Source organism: Euwallacea similis, chromosome 24 (genome assembly GCF_039881205.1).
Source record: "Euwallacea similis isolate ESF13 chromosome 24, ESF131.1, whole genome shotgun sequence".
NCBI classification, from domain to species: domain Eukaryota; kingdom Metazoa; phylum Arthropoda; class Insecta; order Coleoptera; family Curculionidae; genus Euwallacea; species Euwallacea similis.
The window spans coordinates 2913945-2933538 of NC_089632.1; the positions used below are offsets into that span (position 1 = coordinate 2913945).

Consider the following 19594-nt stretch of genomic DNA (forward strand, 5'->3'; position numbering starts at 1 on the left):
TATAAAAATCTGTTAAATTTCCAATTATTTAACGTTTAGTTCATGAACTTACGTCAAATAGTTTTGTAGATGTTGAGTTTTAGTAAAGCGCTGGAAGTGTCCAGAAAATCGTAAAAATAAAAATAAAGCAAAAGCGGTTGAGAATCGGCATTACGCTTATGAGCTTACGTTTATTTTCGACGAAAAAGCCGTTTCCATTAAAACAACCGCCATTAGAAAAAAATGAAGCAAGGGCCAGTTTCGGGTTTGATCCAAAGCCACATCAGGCTAAAAACATTTTTACAGCGTCGAGTTTTTCCAGAAAGCAAAAACGCAAATTAAAAAAAGTACATCAAACTCGTAATTTTCCACATGCGGATTGTGTCAGCTCCTAGAGGCGGACCCTGTATGTAGGCAGTTCAACCTGTCAGAATAAGCGTAATGATGTGTCAATCGGTTTTGCAATAAACTCAGAGATAAGACTGCGGTAGGCTGGGAATAAAAGTGCGCGTTCACGTGGTCCTCCACGATACTTCAAACGTGATCCCTGATTTAGATCATGTGCAATTTCCCGAGGTTCAAGCTAGGACGTGCGTTTCGGGTTCGCCTCTGGTCTGAGGCACACACTTTCTTCTGAGGACGATTTTTCCGGGTTTCCTTTGTCGCCGTTGTCGCACCTCGTAGCTGCGCGTTTGCACCGTCACGGCACGATATTTACGTTGAGGAGAAAATAAAGTATTGATTTGAATTATGACATTCTAATATTAAATTTTCCTGCGGTGTTCGACACGGTCACGTAGCTGCAGTCGAAGAGAGATGCCAGATCCGCGACAGTCTGAGATACGCGATTGTTTCACGTGTACTACAGCGTGTTTACCCGTTTCTACCAGTCCACGACATACTCGAACGGAGGAGTAATCACTAAAATTGGTGAGCGCTGATAATAGGAAATCTATCGATGTGTTTGTAAACAGCCATTAGCGGCTCAAACTACTACCAAAAGCGTCCCCATTGAAGCCTTCATAGATGTGACCTGATTGTCACTAGAAAGTGGTCAATCTCTGGATTAACGTTGACCAGTGAAGCAATTGTTCCTTACCGCGATATGGATATCACCCACGCTTACTGGGAAGAGAATTCCAATTTGCAGCGAGTCAAATACGAAAGGTAAGCGACCCTGCCCCGTTTAATATTGACCAACGAGTAATTATGGTTCGAATCAACGTTTCCACCAAACTGTCCTTTAGGGAGAGATAAGGAACCAACTGCAGTGACGTAAATACAACGTCTGAACAGATATTGCCTATATCGTTATGTTTAAAAATGATCGGCGCACTATTTATAGAATCGGAATATAACTCAGTATAAGGTGGTTATTGCACGTAGACACACTTATTGCCTTTACAATAATAATATGCTCGGCTAGACACACTCATTAATTTCATCAATATGTACAGTTCCCAACAACGATTTTCTGGGCAGGCACGATTTAATACCGTGAAAGATGCATCCGTTGAATATTTACTTATCATTCGTTGGAACAATTGAGAAATTAAAGTTTGGTGTCATTAAATCGTATTTTTTAATTATTGCCAGTCGGAACTTGAAAATCATACCAAATTGTGCTTAATTACCTTACTTAATTAAATGTAGTCACTAACACACCTGAGTATAGGAAGCAGGCAGCCCACCATTTAGCCACCTGAAGAAGCTAATTGACTATGTTTATCTCGCGGGATTTACACATGTTGCGAATATTTCAGACACTAACAATAAACCGTACGTTTCATTTAAAGTTTCCATTAAATTTTATTATTTTTCTACGACCATGTAAAAAAGACGACTTTGCCATTGTTTATGACCTAAGGTATTGTTAAAGTTGCTGAGAAACTTAATAAGACTCTTTTAACTTTGTCTTAAAGAATAACTCAAAATTTAATAGAACATAATCTAAAACTTGTATTAAAAGTTACCTCTCAAGACTCGAGCTTGCGACGCCACTATTCATCCTCTATTTCATTCACCAGAATAACAGATCACTGAGGAACCTTCAGGTCACAACCTAATGAAATTTCGTTAGGAAATTCCCGTTAATTTAGCTCTCAGAATTTTTCAAAACTTAAATCTTGTAGAAAAGTTAACTCTCTAGGCTCGGGATGTCGCTATTTATTTTCTAATCCATTCACCAATTTTACAGGATGTTCAGGAATCTTTAGGCGGGAAATTGATAAAATTTTATTATACCCCTATGAGTGGCGGGCTGCCACTCATTTTGTTAGAAGTATGTGAGAAGCCTATTTTAAAAATTGAATCCCAGTAAAGTGAATAATTTAATTACGTATACTTTGTACCATGCAGGATTTATACAAAATTTAGTGTATTAATCGTTGAAAATAATTTTCTATTTCAGCGACAGGAAATACTATTTTCGTCACTCGTTAAACAATATATTATTTTCCATTCACCTGTGTAGAGTTGTACTTTGGGCACTAGTACGGGAACCAAATTAGACGCTGTGTTGCCGGTATTACTTTGTAAAGTCACATTAATAGTTACTTTCTGCAATCATTACTCGTGGCATTTGTTAACTAAAGAGAGTAAGTGGTTCTCCGAGGACACATTATCTTTATAGAAAAAAATGTTCCTAACTTTTACGGCAAATGTCTTTTTGTACTTATTAGGAAAATTACTATTTTTAAGTTTGGTTTAATTAGCACCTTACATCTACGGTTCACTGCCTGCTGCTAAATTTTCTAAATTGTCATCCGTTATGATCAACGTTGATCATACTAAATCTTCTTGATATTATGGTGAACGCACATCCATGCTCCTTTTTGTATCTTAGATTCAGGCATCATCACCTAGAATGGTTTCATAAAGCCTACGTTTTCTCATTTAAGGAAAGTTAAATAATTATTTTTGTAATTCTATCCCAATCTATCTAAATAAATTGGCAATAAAAACTAATAAACCTGAATGAAAGCATGTTTTTAAATTATCTAAAAATGATGCAGTAATAATAATATAAGTATTATCATTATTACTGACTCCACTATTTGTCCGCGTGATTATCTTCGAAAGGTTCCATCATTACATGAGCTCAAACAAATTTGAATACACTTGTTATTTATGTGTACTTATTACTTAACTCGTTGCAAAAAAATGAGCAAAACGTTGATAACATGTTTTAACAATTTCGTTAACTAATCCTATATGCTAAAAGCAAATATAAAACAATGTGTTTTTGTTCGACGCACCACGTATACAGCAGAATGTTAATTCATAGTACCATGGCGTGAAACAATTTCACCATAATTCACCGGAAATATTATTGTTATTCCATTATCTAAATTCGTCAGCCACACTCGGGCGATGGTAACGTGGTGTCAATTATCGCAAAGAAAGAGCAACTCGCAGTATCATGTGTCCAGTCATGTGACAAATTCGTTTTTCGAATAACAATACAACATAATCCGCATCGACGTTATCACTAAGATCACGTGCAGTGTTGTGTTTTCCAATCAAGCATCGTCTAATTCGGTTTATCAGATTGTTTGCTCTGACCTCTTTATAAGTACTCCGTTTGTCACTGTTCAGCTTTTTAACTTCACGTGTGTCGAAGCGATTGGTTGCTTCGCTCGAAGTGTATCATTAGTGAACTTTGTTAATTGTTGCGTAACAATACTAGTTGTGTTATCGGATTATTAGAGAAACTTTGAGAGTCGATTCTACGCCCCTTTGCACTTAGACTTGGCGCAAGGACTCAAACATGATTCTTGCTTACCCTGGATATCGGTAAGTGTCTTATTTACAGGAAATGTGTATATTTGATTTTTTTAAATGATAAAAACAGTCAGATATGAATAATAATCTTATCTCTTCTACGTACAGTGGAAGAGCAACAATTTTTATGAATTTTGGTCAAAATAAATAATCAGTGGTGGACATGATGATAATAAGAGGGTCCCCGAGTAAAGTATCGAACTGGCCGGCCATATGTTCTCTCGTGTATTTATCAGCATCAGTAGGAGACAATTTTAATGACGTTTCATATAAAATGTTACGACCATAACGACTGATTCTAAAGGAGCTATCAAGGGTATGACCAATTGCGCTCACTATAATGTATAGAAGATTTGTTGCGAATTTTAAAATTGTATCCCCTTTTTAGATATATATGGTTTTATGTGTTTTATTAGAACTAGCAATAAATAAGACAACAGCATGACTGCTAAAGAGAATTCCACCTGAGCGTCAGTGACAGATCAAGAGGTACTGCTGTGCCTGGGAATCCAACTAGTAATAGCAACAATAGAAGCGAATTTCAGGGTCATAGATCTGCTACTATGTTTATCAGTCTCAATAAAACAGGCAACGTTAATGTCATTTAATGCAAAATATTACTTCACATTACAATATATACATCATATCTCTCATGACTATATCTAAAGATCATTTAAAAAATGCATGACGGTACGTTCACCATGATAACAAGAAGATTTGGGACAGATTAAAAAAAATCAATTTTACGATATTACTGGTAGTGATTTTAGAGAATGGAGAAAATATTATATCACATCTAGAGGTGAGATGATAGAATTAATTCAGCACAAGGGAACCTCGCCTGTGGCAAACCTGTTACAACAATGATAATTGGGTACTGTAGGGACAAATGCCCGTCACTGCAATACTGAAACAATATTGTATTTCCGCCACTTCAACTTTTAATAAGTTACTTATAAAACAGCAGGAGTATAATATGTACATTAAACTCAAGTTTGCACAAAATACCCGTTTTCATTAAGTGAGAGGTCATATACAGGGTATAAGCGCTGTAGAGTTTGTGTTAATCATAATGGAGAAATATTTGAACAGTTTTTATAGGGATTAGGATTTTTTTATTAGGATTAGTAATTTCTACTCATGGTAAGTAAAGGTACCAATTCCTTCGTTGTGTTTCTTTGTTATTTTTGATAAAACCTATGGAATTGTAATTGCGTTAATACTAAAAAAAACGTATTAAGTTTTTATTGTCCCATTAAACAGAATACGTCGTACATTACTGCTCTTTGATTAGCAACACTAAAACACTTGTTTCTAAGCCTACTAAGGTGAAAAATGTTTTTATTTATTTTTCTTACTTTGGTAGGTCCAAGGGCACCTTTGTAATACATGGTTAAAAAAACTTTTTTTTATTGTCTATTCGATGGCACCAAAATCCAATATGGCGGCCATAAGAAATAACAAAGTTGGATATAATTTCTCGAAATCTAGAAGGCCTGGAAAAATTCTGAAAACGCCATTCAATTGGCAGTTGTCGATAATAAGGAACTGCCAAATTTGGTACAATTTACTCAAACAGTGTACTTATAATTTATGATTTTCGAAAATTGCAGTTTTCAGTTTTTTGCTCATATTTTGACAACCCCTGTGCATATTTTTAAATTTAGAACATTTTCTGAATGGGCATAAAACTGCGCTTCTTTTTTCTAATTTGAGTCACCTTGTATCTCTTACCGCTTCCATAATCCCCATGGAACTCACTTTATTTGGGACACCCTGTATACATAAATACTTACGTGTTAATAATAATAATTAAATTATTATGGAAAACTACGGTATAAATTTAGCAAGATGAGTAGTGGGTGCTAACAAAAACAACAAGTTGTGTTAGAATATAATACGATGTTGAATTTAAATGTTGAATCGCTTTATTAACCATGACTTTAATGTAATACCTTAAACAAATATTGTATCTCTTTTTGTCAAATCATACCCTTAGCCATTGAATCTTGATTACAAAACGTACTAAGTCATATTTAATAAGTAGGTATAATACAACGTCACACGTATAAATGCTAGATAATTTATTTATTTAACCTGCAGGCACCTTACTGAGTCTTGGAATAATACTATTTTTATTATTGGTTTTAGTCGATGTACATATATACAGGGTGTTTTTAATAAGTGTCCGATATTTCACAGGACGATTCCTGGTGTATTTTTAAGATAAAAAGTTCATATAAGCGTGGGTCCGCAAAGCCTTACTTATCGAGCTACAGGGTGTTAAAAATCTATTTTTGTTTTTACTAAGCAATTTTTTAGACAGTATCGAATTTGGACGAAACTTGGTACTTCAGGGTTTTGTAACATGTGAAATTTAGATTTTATCTTAATTCCACTCTTACATGTAGAGAGCGCTACATAAGTAAGTGATTTTAAACATGGATCAAGTACCCCAGTAAGTTTATTCCGCAGTGTTGTTTTTGTGCAATAAGTAATAACAATCATAGTAGTAATCATTATTATTGTGAGAATTTTTCAAAAAATGGTAAACGTTACCAGTGCTAAGTTTGCTAACATCAATTTTACATACGGACTTGCTAATGGAAACGTTTATGTCAAGAGCGTTATCTGAACCGCACAACTCCTATTTCAAAAACGTTTTCAAGAATTCGTATTCAATTAAGGGAAACAGGAACTTTTAAGAATGCTAGTCACCTCTCGGGTGCACATTGGGCGATAAGAAGCCCAGAAACCGAGGAAGCAGTTTTTAATTTGGTAGGAGAACGCCCGGAAACAAGTAGCAGAAAAATAGCGCTGGCGTTAAATGTTTCTCATATTCTCATACGGAAAATTTTAATTGAGAATTTATTATACTCCTATCACATTCAAAGAGTTCAGGCACTCTTCCCCCGGGACTTTCCATTACGCTTAAACTTCTGACGCTGCTTTCTCCAATGCCTTATTCAAAATCAAATTCTGTTTACCGACGAAGTAAGTTTTTTACGCAAGGCTATACGCAATATTCACAACAATCACTTGTGGTCAGAGGAAAACCCACATGCAATGCAGGAATCACATTTCCAAGAACAGTTCTTTGTTAACGTGTGAGCAGGATTACTTGGAGATTATTTGATAGATCCATTCTTTCTTCCGCAAAGATTAAACGGCGAGAGATATTCTTTAAGATGATTTGCCTATTTTATTGGAAGATGTGCCACTTAGACTACGAAATGAAATGGTTGCTGAAATGGTTTATGCATGACGGTGCCCCGGCACACTTTAGTATACAGGCGCGAGAATTTCTGAATCGAATTTTCAATAATCGTTGGGCAGGCCGAGGAGGGCTTCAACCATGGCCCCCTAGGTCACTAGGTCTTAACCGTTTAGATTATTTCCTTTGGGATATCTAAAAACCTTAGTTTACCAAATACCTACTTAGAATGAACAAGAGCTAAGAAATTGAATAACAAGCTCTTATAGAACGATTCAAAATAGTTAATGTATTTTCCAAAGAGTGCGGGAGTCAATGAGACGAAGATTGGATAGGTGCATACAGGAAGGAGGTGGGCATTTTCGGCATTTGTTGTGATTTTGATTTAATTTTTTATAAATGTGTTTCTTCGTTTATTGTTGTTTAAAAATTAGCGCTTAAAATTTTTTGTGTCAATTTAAAAAAAATATTTTACACAATATTGTAGTTTCACTTTTTGAAAAACACATGCGTCAACTACTTTAAATCAAAATATCTCGAAAACGGTTGTTCATAGCGACATTTGATAAAAATACCTTTTTTATGTAAAAATGATAGAGGAATTGATTTTTTTGCTGAAAAATGTGATACAAGCGTACATGAAAAAGTTATAACTCTTCAAAAGAGGCAAAAACATGTAGGTAACGCTTTCTACATGTAAGAGTGAAACTAAGATAAAGTTTAAGTTTCTCATGTTACAAAACCACTAAGTACTAAGTTTCGTCCAAATTCGATACTGTTTCAAAAATTAGTTAGAAAAAACAAAAATAAAAATAAATGTTTAACACCCTGTAGCTCGATAAGTAAGGCTTTGCGGACCCACGCTTATATGAACTTTTTATCTTAAAAATACCCCAGGAATCGTCCTGTGAAATATCAGACACTAATTAAAAACATCCTGTATAAATATACAACATATACTGCAATTGCGAATTTAGGCTTTGCCTATATCTCTAATGCTTTAGTAGGGATTATTAAAGTTCTTGCACCATTGCTTCCTTAACTTGCCCCAGGGAGCATTAAAATGTTTAAAACGTTTTTCGCTATATTTTGCAAGATACCACTTAGTATTTATTTATTTAAATAGAATATCGTATTTAGTATGTGAATTTTAATCTTTTAGGTGGTTTTGATGAGATACCCTATACAGGGTGTTACAAATTAGTAGGCCAATCCGCTAACCACGGATTCTTTGAGCGAAAATAAGTAGACTTTCCTTATGCGACTTTTTTCTTTAGCGTTTTATACTCACTATACAGAGTGTTAAATTTATTAAAAAATTAATTTATTTGGTTAATAACTTCGTTACTTCTTATCGTATTTTAATGAAATTTTGTAGTGATGCACAGTTCGATGAGGCGTTCTTTTCCTATAATTTAGGTAAAAAAAAATTTTAACCGGAGAAGGGAAATTGGGGGTCACGGACACGTCCCCCCCCCCCCAAACTTTTTTTTTGCTCGCGTTAATGGTGAACGTGTTTAATTTTTTAAACTAAATATTCTTTTATCTTAATTTTTTCATTCTTGTAAAATTTTGATTTACCGCTTACTTTAGAAGATATTCCAGCATATTGCCTTTCAATACACCGTAACTATTTTTCGTTTAGTATATCGGAAACGTATCTTTAAATACACGATATATTGTCACATACTTATCTTAAATGTTATAAGTAAAACAGACCTTTTCTTAAGTATTTCTTCTAGATTTTATTCAATTTTATGTAAATTGAGATATTTCAGCAAACGGACAACGATTTTGGAAAGTTAAAAATAAATAATAATACTACAACTAAATGGACTGAACGAATCTAAATTAAATGTTCAATATAATTGCCCTCTTCTTCAATACGCATCATCACAGATATCTACTAGATTTTTCAATAGTAACTCAACGTACATTTTGTACCGGAATAAATGATCGATACGTTCCCGATATACATAAATGAAAAATGGGTACCATGGGGACCATAGGAGGGGGAGGCAATATGCTGGAATATCTTCTAAAGTAAGCGGTAAATCAAAATTTTACAAGAATGAAAAAATTAAAATAAAAGAATATTTAGTTTAAAAAATTAAACACGTTCACCATTGGCGCGCGCAAAAAAAAGTTTGGGGGGGAGACGTGTCCGTGACCCCCAATTTCCCTTCTCCGGTTTAAATTTTTTTTACCTAAATTATAGGAAAAGAACGCCTCATCGAACTGTGCATGACTACAAAATTTTATTAAAATACGATAAGAAGTACCGAAATTATTAACCAAATAAATTAATTTTTTAATAACTTTAACACTCTGTATAGTGAGTATAAAACGCCAAAGAAAAAAGTCGCATAAGGAAAGCCGACTTATTTTCTCTCAAAGAATCGGTGATTAGCAGATTGGCCTACTAATTTGTAACACCCTGTATATTCTTGAATATCATGAACCTACTATTCACAAGGATCAGTAAGTTTTCATGATTTTAAAATTTTTGAAAGTAATTTCTGATATGTTTAGGATGAGTAAGGATAATCATGAACGTTATTAACACAGTCAACGTAGAAGAAATAAAACGTTAATTTAGGCAAGCCACCACATATCGCCTTAAAACAGTGTCCTATTAGCTACATTTATCCAGAATCATTTTCAAGAGTTTTAATGTCCAAAGCAAAAAATAGTATAATTAGCTAATGAAACTTCCATGAACTGTGAAAGAAAATGTAATTAAATGAGGATTATGGATAGATCATAAAGATGTTCATGAACGATATAAAGAATACTTAATAGTGGACAACCCACCATATATCGACTTCTAACGAATTACATCAAAATCAACTGGTTACGTTTACCTCGGATAATTTTCATAATTTCGACTGCGTCAAATTCAATTCTGATTAACGTAAATAATTTATTTACACGAGCGGGGATATTCGTTCACCATGAGAATGCAACACATAAAAGAGACAGTAATTTTACGGAAAAACTTCATTCAAATAAAACTAAGTCCGATTTCAATTATTTAAGTGGTCAGTGGATTTCAACATTTCCCGTATAAATGACTAATTAATTAATAATTCAATCATTTATAACATCAAATATTCATTGCTTTTAATAGTGGATGGAAAAACATATTTCCAACGATCCTCTATCGCTATAAACATAACGAACGTAAGTAGTAGTCACGAAATCAAATGCTAACGCACACGCGCGTTAGGAAAAACAAAAAAATATAGGCACAGCGTAAATTTTGGCTAAAAGAGCTATTATATCATCATATATATATATATATTATATCAGTCAATTAGATAAAATATGTCGTTACCCAGACCTTAGCTAGATCCTACGTATATCCAAAATAGCTAAAACGTGCCAACTTCGATAATATACATAGATAGTATTTAACAGAATGTTAAAAAATATCAAAACCATCGATTAATCGCCAATGTGTTCATGCGCAGATCTACATCGATGACGTAGTATTGGAGTCTTGGTGGATTAAAGTATTTTATGTTATTATTTTTTTGTATATGGTCTATGGTCGTGAAAAAAACAGTACACAGTTGTGTGATTACCGCCCTCGCTTGTAGCTCGCGTGCAACATTTCACGCTCGTGCGTTAAAAGTTATTTCCTTCGCTTGTTACGTTAATCATTAGTTTCGCATACGTGCGAAAGGGTCTTTACCGCACTCAATTGCTAATCAATGAGCGTGGGGTAAAGAGTCAGTTCTCGCACTCGTTAAGCAACTAAATATTACATGAAGTTTTTTCTTAGAATTACCTCACTTTCCAACTCGCACGGTTTGATGATGAACTAGTAAATCATAAAGAATGTTATTGATTAATTATTGTAATTCTTTCTTTTCAGATGCCTTACAAACGAGGAACCCGTCAGGCTTAAAGATGACCGTGCCGTATATCCGTACTGCGACTCGTAAGTATCACTTTCCCACCCCCAATGAACTTGATTTGCTTCTCAATTTCCGCAGGCGTTTAGCAAAACTATTTTCAAATTTTTAGACAAAAAGGGCTTATTCCGCAGCTGTGTTAGCAACCCATTTACGGTAATAAGCAGACAGATGTGCGTTTTTGCCATCACTTTTGAATGGTAATAATAGACACATTCCCCCTGCTATGAAACAGACTCAGTTCTGTTTTGTCGCATATTTGGTTTTTAGTTTTAGTTGTCGAAATTGTTCCGAATTTGTCAATCGATTTTGAAGGCACTTTCGGTGCTAGAAATCGGTTGATGGGATTTGGGAGTCATGTTCATTTTCTTTTTATTATTGAGACACCTTGATGAGTGCCTCAAAAATAAAAAAAAATTATATACGCGGTGTTTCTGGTGAAGCGGTGAAACTTTCAGTTTAAAATTGAGAAGTTGATGTCACTTCCGGTCAAACCGGACATCATGAAATACTGTCAGTTGTTGTATATGTCAAGATTTTAATAGAGGCGAACCGTTTCTGAGAAGCACCCGCGGAATATAGAAAAAGTATACCGAGTGGACTCTTAGGTGCCTAACGATTATCCAGATGTGTTCATTTACTGCAGTTTATGACCTCGGCGTTCACTCAACACCACACTCGTGAAATCTCTAAATCACCTCCTGATCTGCGAAGGACGCTTCATTTGACGTGTTTTAGAGATTTTACAGTTACTTTTTCCAGGTCCAATAACTTGTAGTCTTAACTTGTTATTTACATTTATTAAGTGTAGCAGTTTTTAGAAATCATACTCATTAATTCTTTTCTTTTATCAGAAATTTAAACTTTTCCACTGCAACTTGCAGTGAAGATGATTGTGAATACGGCCCGTACAAGAAAAGTAGTAAAGTGGCTCGGGTAAGTATCACAATAGCCCCGGACAATATATTTTAGGACATACCCATACGAAAAAAAAATGCCAAAGGTCAAAAATGTATTCCTAGCTAAATTCGTAACGATCGTGTAAGTAAACGAAAAAAGAATAAAAGACATTTACCCTCTGACAGCACGGCTGCCCTAAGTGTTAAGTCTGCCAGGGTGGGATGAAGCTAGTTCCCACACGCGCGGAGATCAGAAAACGGACCAAACGTGATCTCCACGAGGGGCCCCTCGAAGTTAAATGGCACCCTAAGTGTATACTGGTCATAAGTTACGTTACCTACTTTTGTATAAATTATAAGTGCTTACGAAATACACTATCCAAGAGAGTTTTTATTGGGTTGTTTTCATACCACTTAGTGTGATCGTTTCTATGTTAAATCGGGAGAGATTCCCAGTTGAAACTTTGCATTGTGGTTCTCACAGTTGCGCTTCATATACCTACCAATACTTCTTTTAGACTAACTCTCGCAAACTCAATCGTCAATTACTGCATCCCCGAGAGGGGATTTTGAGGGAGAGTGGCAAAAATAATGAGAGTTGGTCTTTTGGAGTCATTGCTATTGAGAACACACTGAGTAAATCATCACAAATTTTTCACGTTTACCTCTATAGCGCTTCAAACTAAGGTAAGGGTTGCGAAGGGTTGTAGGGGGACCTTTCTTGTTCCGAAATTGCAGACCTATTCCAAACCAAAGTGGGTTGCGCAGCTAGGAAAACACCTTATAATATACCTGATTATCAGTTATAGGTCTTTACTTTCTCACTACAATTCAAAAACTTAAATTAACCCAAAGCTTTATTAATCTTTTTCTCCCCTTCTATCACCTTACATTCATGTGATTAAAAACCTTTTAGTTTCAACAAATTTAATTGCTAAGTAGTTTTTGTTGTGTTCGCACTATAAAATTATTATTCACCATTATAGCAAGATCCCATGTCTCATCGAATAATCGAAAAAAGGAGACGTGATAGAATGAACAATTGCCTGGCCGATTTGTCCCGTTTGATTCCCACTGACTACTTGAAGAAGGGCAGAGGGCGGATCGAAAAAACAGAGATCATTGAAATGGCCATCAAGCACATGAAACACCTTCAGACTCAAGAGAGGATCAGTTCTCTCGAGCACTACAGGCAAGTACAATTTACAAATTAATTCTCTGGTCTATTTCGTCACCATTTAATTGAGAAATAAATAACAGAAACGTGATTAATTAATATGTTCATGATCTTTGCCATTTGATTAGATAAAAATTGTTTTTGTAGAATATTTTGGATTAAATGTGTTCTATACGTTTGAGGTTGACTGTACATTGCCACTGCCTTTATCAGAATCAAAGAGAGTAACTATATTTAATGCAAATCAAAGGTGAAAAAAACGAGCAAGAATGAATTACGTTTTCCATAATGTCAAGAAGATTTGGTACGAATATAAAAAAAAATCACAATTTACTATTTTTTAAGACTTAAGTTAATGAATCATGTTCCACTTATCTAGATTTATGTATGATATGGATCTGCTCAATCCTTAAAATGATAACCTAAATGACACAAAACATTTTATTGCAGATTGGGATACCAAGAGTGCATCGCTGAAGTAATGCGGTTCATGGTAGAAATCGAAAACCATCATCCACGGGAACCCTTATGCTTGCGCCTACTAAATCATCTGCAGAAGCACTGTGAACAGATTTCCAAGGCTCCAGGTTCTCCCCCCTTGGAGTCAGTGCCTACGTTCTCTACTCAGGTTCCTTCATTTATCCGCAACGGATCCGGCAACAGTCAAGCAAAAGTCACAGAATTTTCCATTCCGAAAGCCGAGCCGGAGAACAGCAACAGTAACAGCAACGACGCCCATGCGGTGTTTACGGTGCGTACCCCTAAGTCAGACGACTTGGAAAAAGAGGGAAACAGCGGAATGTCGTACAAATACAAGACCAACATCAAGCTAAGATTCACACAGGACCTGAGCGCGCATGAGGTGCCCAAAAGGCAGAAAATGGATGACGATTGTAGAAGTTCGGTTACCATTTATGAAAGCCAAAAGTAAGTAGACATCTATACATATAGGTTTTTTCTAGCATTAGCTATAAAAGACACCATCATTGGGTGCAATTTTATGAAATCGAGTTAAATCTAGTAGTGAAACAAACCGGATGTACACCATGGTTACATATGTAGTATATAATAATAATATACATTCGCAGTCTTGAGGCTATAACATACTATTAAACTCGACACGAAAAGTCATCAACTATACCAAAAAGTTTGCTTTAAGAATGTACATATAACAAAAAATAGTCAATAATCAGAATAATTACGGAACGTAGCCAAAACTAAAGTGACGTTGATCTGAGCCTTTAATACGTGTAGGTTTACTTAACGAACCTGTCAATTTACGTCACTTTGACGTCAAGAAAGGGTTAGTACGTTCGAATTTACATTTTAAGTTCAAAACATTTTGCTAATGCTAATATTTAATTTGGTCATTGTAAAGCTATAATAATATAACTAAATAAATAAAGTTTTGTCATTTGCCATTGACCCAGGTCAAAAATGATGCTAATAATAAATTACAATAAATATTATTTATCCTACGATTTGTGTGCAACGACCTGAAGTTTTCCTCTAGATTAATATTTAAAAGTAGTCATAAACGGAATATAAACTGGATATAATCTATAGGAAGTGACATATTGATTTATCGCTGTTTTTACCTATTGTTTTAATTATGCCTACAGCAATGTAGAAGCCTTAAAATGTAAATAACATGCTCAAGTTAGTGAAGATGAGTTCTATTAGTATCAGTGACTAGCCAGAAAATGAGATAAACACACCCATAGCAATGTAAGCACTCGCGTGATGCATTAATGAAACAATCTGCGAATTTCTTCTGTACGTGACGGATTTATGCGTGAAAATGGTTAGAGATCAATTCAAATTAAAAAATAATATATGTACATTTTTGCGATATCTCAAACGAAAAATCATACCCTAACAAGAGACGTTTAAAGTAAAACCACGAACGTGTCCGTATTGCGTCCAAAATGACGTAAATGTCATACGTAATTCCAATTTTGCATTTACGACGATCGCAGCGATACGCGTACGTACGTACGTATCCTGCTCGGGTAGAACTACGTTTAATACCGTACAGTTCATAATACAGATCCTTCAGATATTCAGAAACTTCTCAGTAGAAACGTTGATTGCTTGCCAAAGTAATGCCAGTGTCAGATGTGTTTGTTGTTCAAATGTGACATAAATTAGTAACTCTGAAACTGGAAGCCACTGAATACGGGATGTCTCAAATTAAGTAAGTTCCATGGGGATTGTAGAAACGGTAAAGGCACTAGGTAGCTCAAATTAGAAAAAAGTTGCCCATTCAGAAAAAGTTACAAAATTAAAAATATTTACAGGAGTTGCTAAAATATGAGCAAAAACTTGAAACTGCGATTTTTAAAAATCACAAATTATGCATAAACCATCTGAGTAAATTCAAAGCCAGCTGAGGTGAAATGATGCTTTGATTTATTTTTTTCTACTTTCATAGGTTCAAGGGCCTCTTTGTCATACATGGTTAAAAAGCCATTTTAGATGGTCTGAAGACATTTTTGAGAACGCCATTCGGTTGCCAGTTGTCGATAACAGTAAACTGCCAAATTCCCTAGAGTTTACCCCAAAATTTACTCAAAAATAATAAATTATTCATAATTTATGAATTTTGAAAATCACAATTTTAATTTTTTTGATCGTATTGTGATAACCCCCGTACATATTTTTAATTTTAGAATATTTCTGAATGGTCACAAGAATGTACTTTTTTTTCTAATTTGAATCACTTCGCATTTCTTACTATTTCCATAAGCCCCCGTGAAACTTACTTTATTTAGGACACCATGTAAGATGATGATAATAAGATATGATCGTAAGAAGGCATAAAAAGTCCTTTACAAGGACCTTTGAATGAAACAATGAAATATATCAGTCCTATGTATGTCCTGATATAAGTTTCATGCAGTCTGGATTTAACTCCATTTTTTCTTTTCCTATACAAGTAAATTATAAATTACGTATGGATAACCTCTATGACCGAAAATCAGCAATTATAAATAAATGTGTGTGTAAAGAAGATTCAAATTGTGCGTAATAATGTGCGTCATAGTATTGCGTAAACGATTAGCATAACTGTGACAACCACACCAGGGTGCGCGTATTGTTAAGGGTGATCATTAAAAAAACCTTAAGTAGGCATGAAAAAGTCAGAGATGCCTTTCCATTAGAGAGCATGTCTGGGGTTAACTCATTTGTTAGTGAGATGTTTAATGTCCAATTTCTTAATGAGCTCTCTGCATCTACCGTTCATCACCTCCCGCGAAACAACTTGAAGTTTTTACGTTTATTGCCCAAGCGTTACAACGAATCTTCACGGCTTATTCTATTTCAAACCATTAACGGGCTACGGACCATGGAAGAGTGAAAAATGCAAAATTTCAGTTTTAGCAAAACAGTTCAGTGGTCAATTTCATTTTTAGCTCCAATCAAAGTTCTCCGCCCTGCAGCGAGGCATGCACACGTATTTCTGAGAGTGAAACCACTCAAGGGCAATCCACCCCTGATGTCATGGCCAACCCCCAACACAAGCCGGGCACCCCGCAAGGAGACGCCATCCAACGGTTTTCCCCCACAATAGCCGTATCAAATACAACAGAAACCAACTTCGATGTGCCCATCTTCGTCCTACACACCAAGGGTTCTTACTACATACCCTTATCCATAGATTACAAGACGCTGGTCCCGTATTTGAAAAATTACAACCTGATAGAGACCCTACCACAAATGCAAAACGTCGTCCTGCACCCCGTAACGATAAACGTGAACTTCTTGCACAATTTCAACAGCGACTTGAGGAACAACAACAACGATAGCAAGTGCAAGTTCGAATTTAACAATAACTGGAATTAAATTTGAGTAATGGGAAAATGTGGTTGAAACAAAATTGCTTAAAGGCTGTGATGGTCAGGGGAATTTTACAAGACTGACATTTGTACGTTCGCCGATAATAGGAGAAATGTAAAGTAAAGCCGATATTTTTTGAACAGTCACCTGTACGTTTTAAATATGTAATAAGTTTTCGAGTCTGCGCAGTCGAGCAGTCTCTAGGTGCAGGGTAAGTAATGACAGAGTGAACTAAATCGGTTAAAATGTGTTGCTTGATAGAAGAAAAGGCTGTGAATCATGTAATATTAATGGTACGACGTGTTATGTTTAAGATGAATCAATTCTAAAAGAGGGTCAATGTGGACCATCAATTAGTACCTACGCATATATACGGAGATTCCATGCATTAAATGCCTTCACACATAGAATTTTCGTTGCTCATACATAACAACCTTGTACAATTTTTCATAACAACACATTTTTTCATATGCCTAATGTCTGCAGCCTAAAATGAGCTGAGATAAAGGGTTTTTTCCACTACTAGCTTTAAAAGATGCCATTTTTGGGCGCGTTGAACGATTGTAATGAGCGTTTTATAAAAACAGTTGAAAACCTGGTTAATAATGTCGCGCATGCGGCTTATTATTCATGCCTAGACGAGTCAATCGGCTACAATGTCGTCATCGTCCTCATTGTCATTTTATTATCGTTGCCATAGAAATGAGTGTCAAATGACGCGTCACCGTTGATGTTATGATTCAGGGCGTATTGTCTTTTTGCGTACTGAATTTAATTTATGCTTAATTTAGTTTATTGTAATTTTATGGTTAACTCCGGTAGTGGAAAAAATCGTGTACGCACCGCGGTGGTGAAGTCCTTATGGCCCCCACGTCTTAAATTTGACGTTCAGGTTATAAAAATACATTTCGCGGCCTTGGTGCATGATAGACTATTATTGCGGTCGAGGTTTTATCCCGTATTATAGTTATCAGTTCAGGTTGCTCTACATGAGTCTTGTGTGCCTTTGCAATGCAAGGATTACCAGCTTAACTTCGATTATTTCTCTACACATATAAACGATATTAGAAACTTAATTAGCAAGGCGGGGTGCTTGCAAATGGTGCATTTTCAAAGGACTTTTAATTTTGCCTTATGGCTGCATCAAAATAAATGTGTTTAAAGGTCTAGTGCAAAACAGCATAATTCGCTCTAAGTCATATGATTGTGCCACTACTATACCACCTAAAATGATTGACGAATCAGTTTTTTCTGTACCCAAGGCCTTATATTTTAAACGATGAAAATAACTGTAAAAATGTTTTTATTGATGTGTTTTAAATGTTATTAAATGTTGCAGAAATATACCAACGGTGTATCTTTTTTGTTTCGTAATGTCCTGTTAAATTTAAAAAACAAAATGTTTTACCTATCCCGAAATGAGCGCCCTGACGAGGGCAATGAGCATGGCGAGAGTGCTGATAAAACGCCTAGCAGACCTCTGGACACGTTACTCAGGAGTTCGAAACCCTGCTGCGATTGTGTAGCAGTGTTCACTGTATTAAGGTCGTTTGCAGCATTTTGAGGTGTATGATAGCGGTGTATATGTCTAATCAGAATGAAAACCGGAGAGAGTTAAGAAGGTGAAAACAACTCGCAAACTTCCCAAACAAGTTAAATTTTAAAACGCCGCTTTGGGCTAAAAAAATTGACCGTGTTTCAACAGCCACGCGATCATCTTCGTAGTGCTTTACTCGCAATTTTTATCCCAATTCAGTCATGATACGTGTCTCGTTCGAAACTTAATATTCGACTTAATATTCTGATTCCATTACGGAAATAAAACTGTTTACTTCTTTCAACGTAAAAAACTTGTTCTGTATATTATATTAAAAAAAGAATTATGCATTACAATAAAAATAAATAAAAAGCTATAGATATTCTAAAACTTGGACGAGAGCATAATGCTAAATAATTTACCAAACTTTCAGGGAATTCTATATAGATTTAACGTAACGTGTACAGGGAGTCCTGTAATAGTGCACCAGCCTCTGAGCCCTATAAAACTACTAGTGTTAGATAAATATTTCTACATATACAGGGGATCTAAAAAGTGTATATTTTCTTTTTAATAGGACACACCCAATTTTCTTTTCTGCTTGGGTTGCCTGGGTGATTTTAAGCCAGGCTTATCAAGCACGTCCTATATCTATCTTCGAAAGTTTTTGAAATAAAGTATAAAGTTTACTTACTAAATATCAGTTACACAACACCCACGGTCAGTCATTAAATGTGAGCTACACTACCGACACATCTCATTTTTTAAACAAATAACACTCGATTATTAGTTTATCCCGTATAACGAACCACTTGTTTAGTGTGCGACCATTCGACTGAGTCATCTAAGAAACAATATCGGTATTATAACATACAAAAAACTCTACAATCTTCTTTTACAAAGGTACCAGTCATAGGACGAACGATAACAACATAAAATGGCTTCCAACTATCCAAAAAACTTTACAGCTTATTTGCGAGTGTAGAGCTCGCCAATCGAACTGCGAAAACGATGCACGACACGAAATTATATATAATGTGTCCAATATGAAATATAGATGTATTTAAATTTAAATATTTCTACTTATAGGAGATATAAAAAGGTAATTCGGTAATGATAATTTCATTTTCATGTTGAAAATCTTTATATTGGACACAATCTATGAATCCCTTACTAGAAAATAACAAATATAATAAAATTGAAAAAAAAACATAATTTAAGATTGATACACTTTTTTAAACCACT

At 35.1% G+C, this 19594-nt stretch overlaps 1 protein-coding gene across 7 annotated transcripts; it reads left to right on the plus strand.

The window, feature by feature from the left end:
• Positions 1-666: 666 nt before the first annotated feature.
• Positions 667-18162, plus strand: LOC136416708 (transcription factor cwo-like). 7 transcript variants are annotated; one of them, XM_066402017.1, is made up of 6 exons: positions 667-1146; positions 10857-10922; positions 11751-11832; positions 12782-12987; positions 13423-13899; positions 16389-18162. In XM_066402017.1, the coding sequence occupies exons 1-6, from the start codon at positions 1085-1087 to the stop codon at positions 16816-16818; spliced, it is 1323 nt and encodes a 440-aa protein (XP_066258114.1). In that variant the 5' UTR covers positions 667-1084; the 3' UTR covers positions 16819-18162. The 7 variants fall into 7 exon arrangements, with proteins under 7 accessions (XP_066258114.1, XP_066258115.1, XP_066258120.1 ...); XM_066402018.1 differs by lacking the exon at positions 667-1146 and adding an exon at positions 3362-3774; XM_066402023.1 differs by lacking the exon at positions 667-1146 and adding an exon at positions 3365-3774 and having other exon boundaries at positions 10857-11096.
• Positions 18163-19594: the final 1432 nt, after the last annotated feature.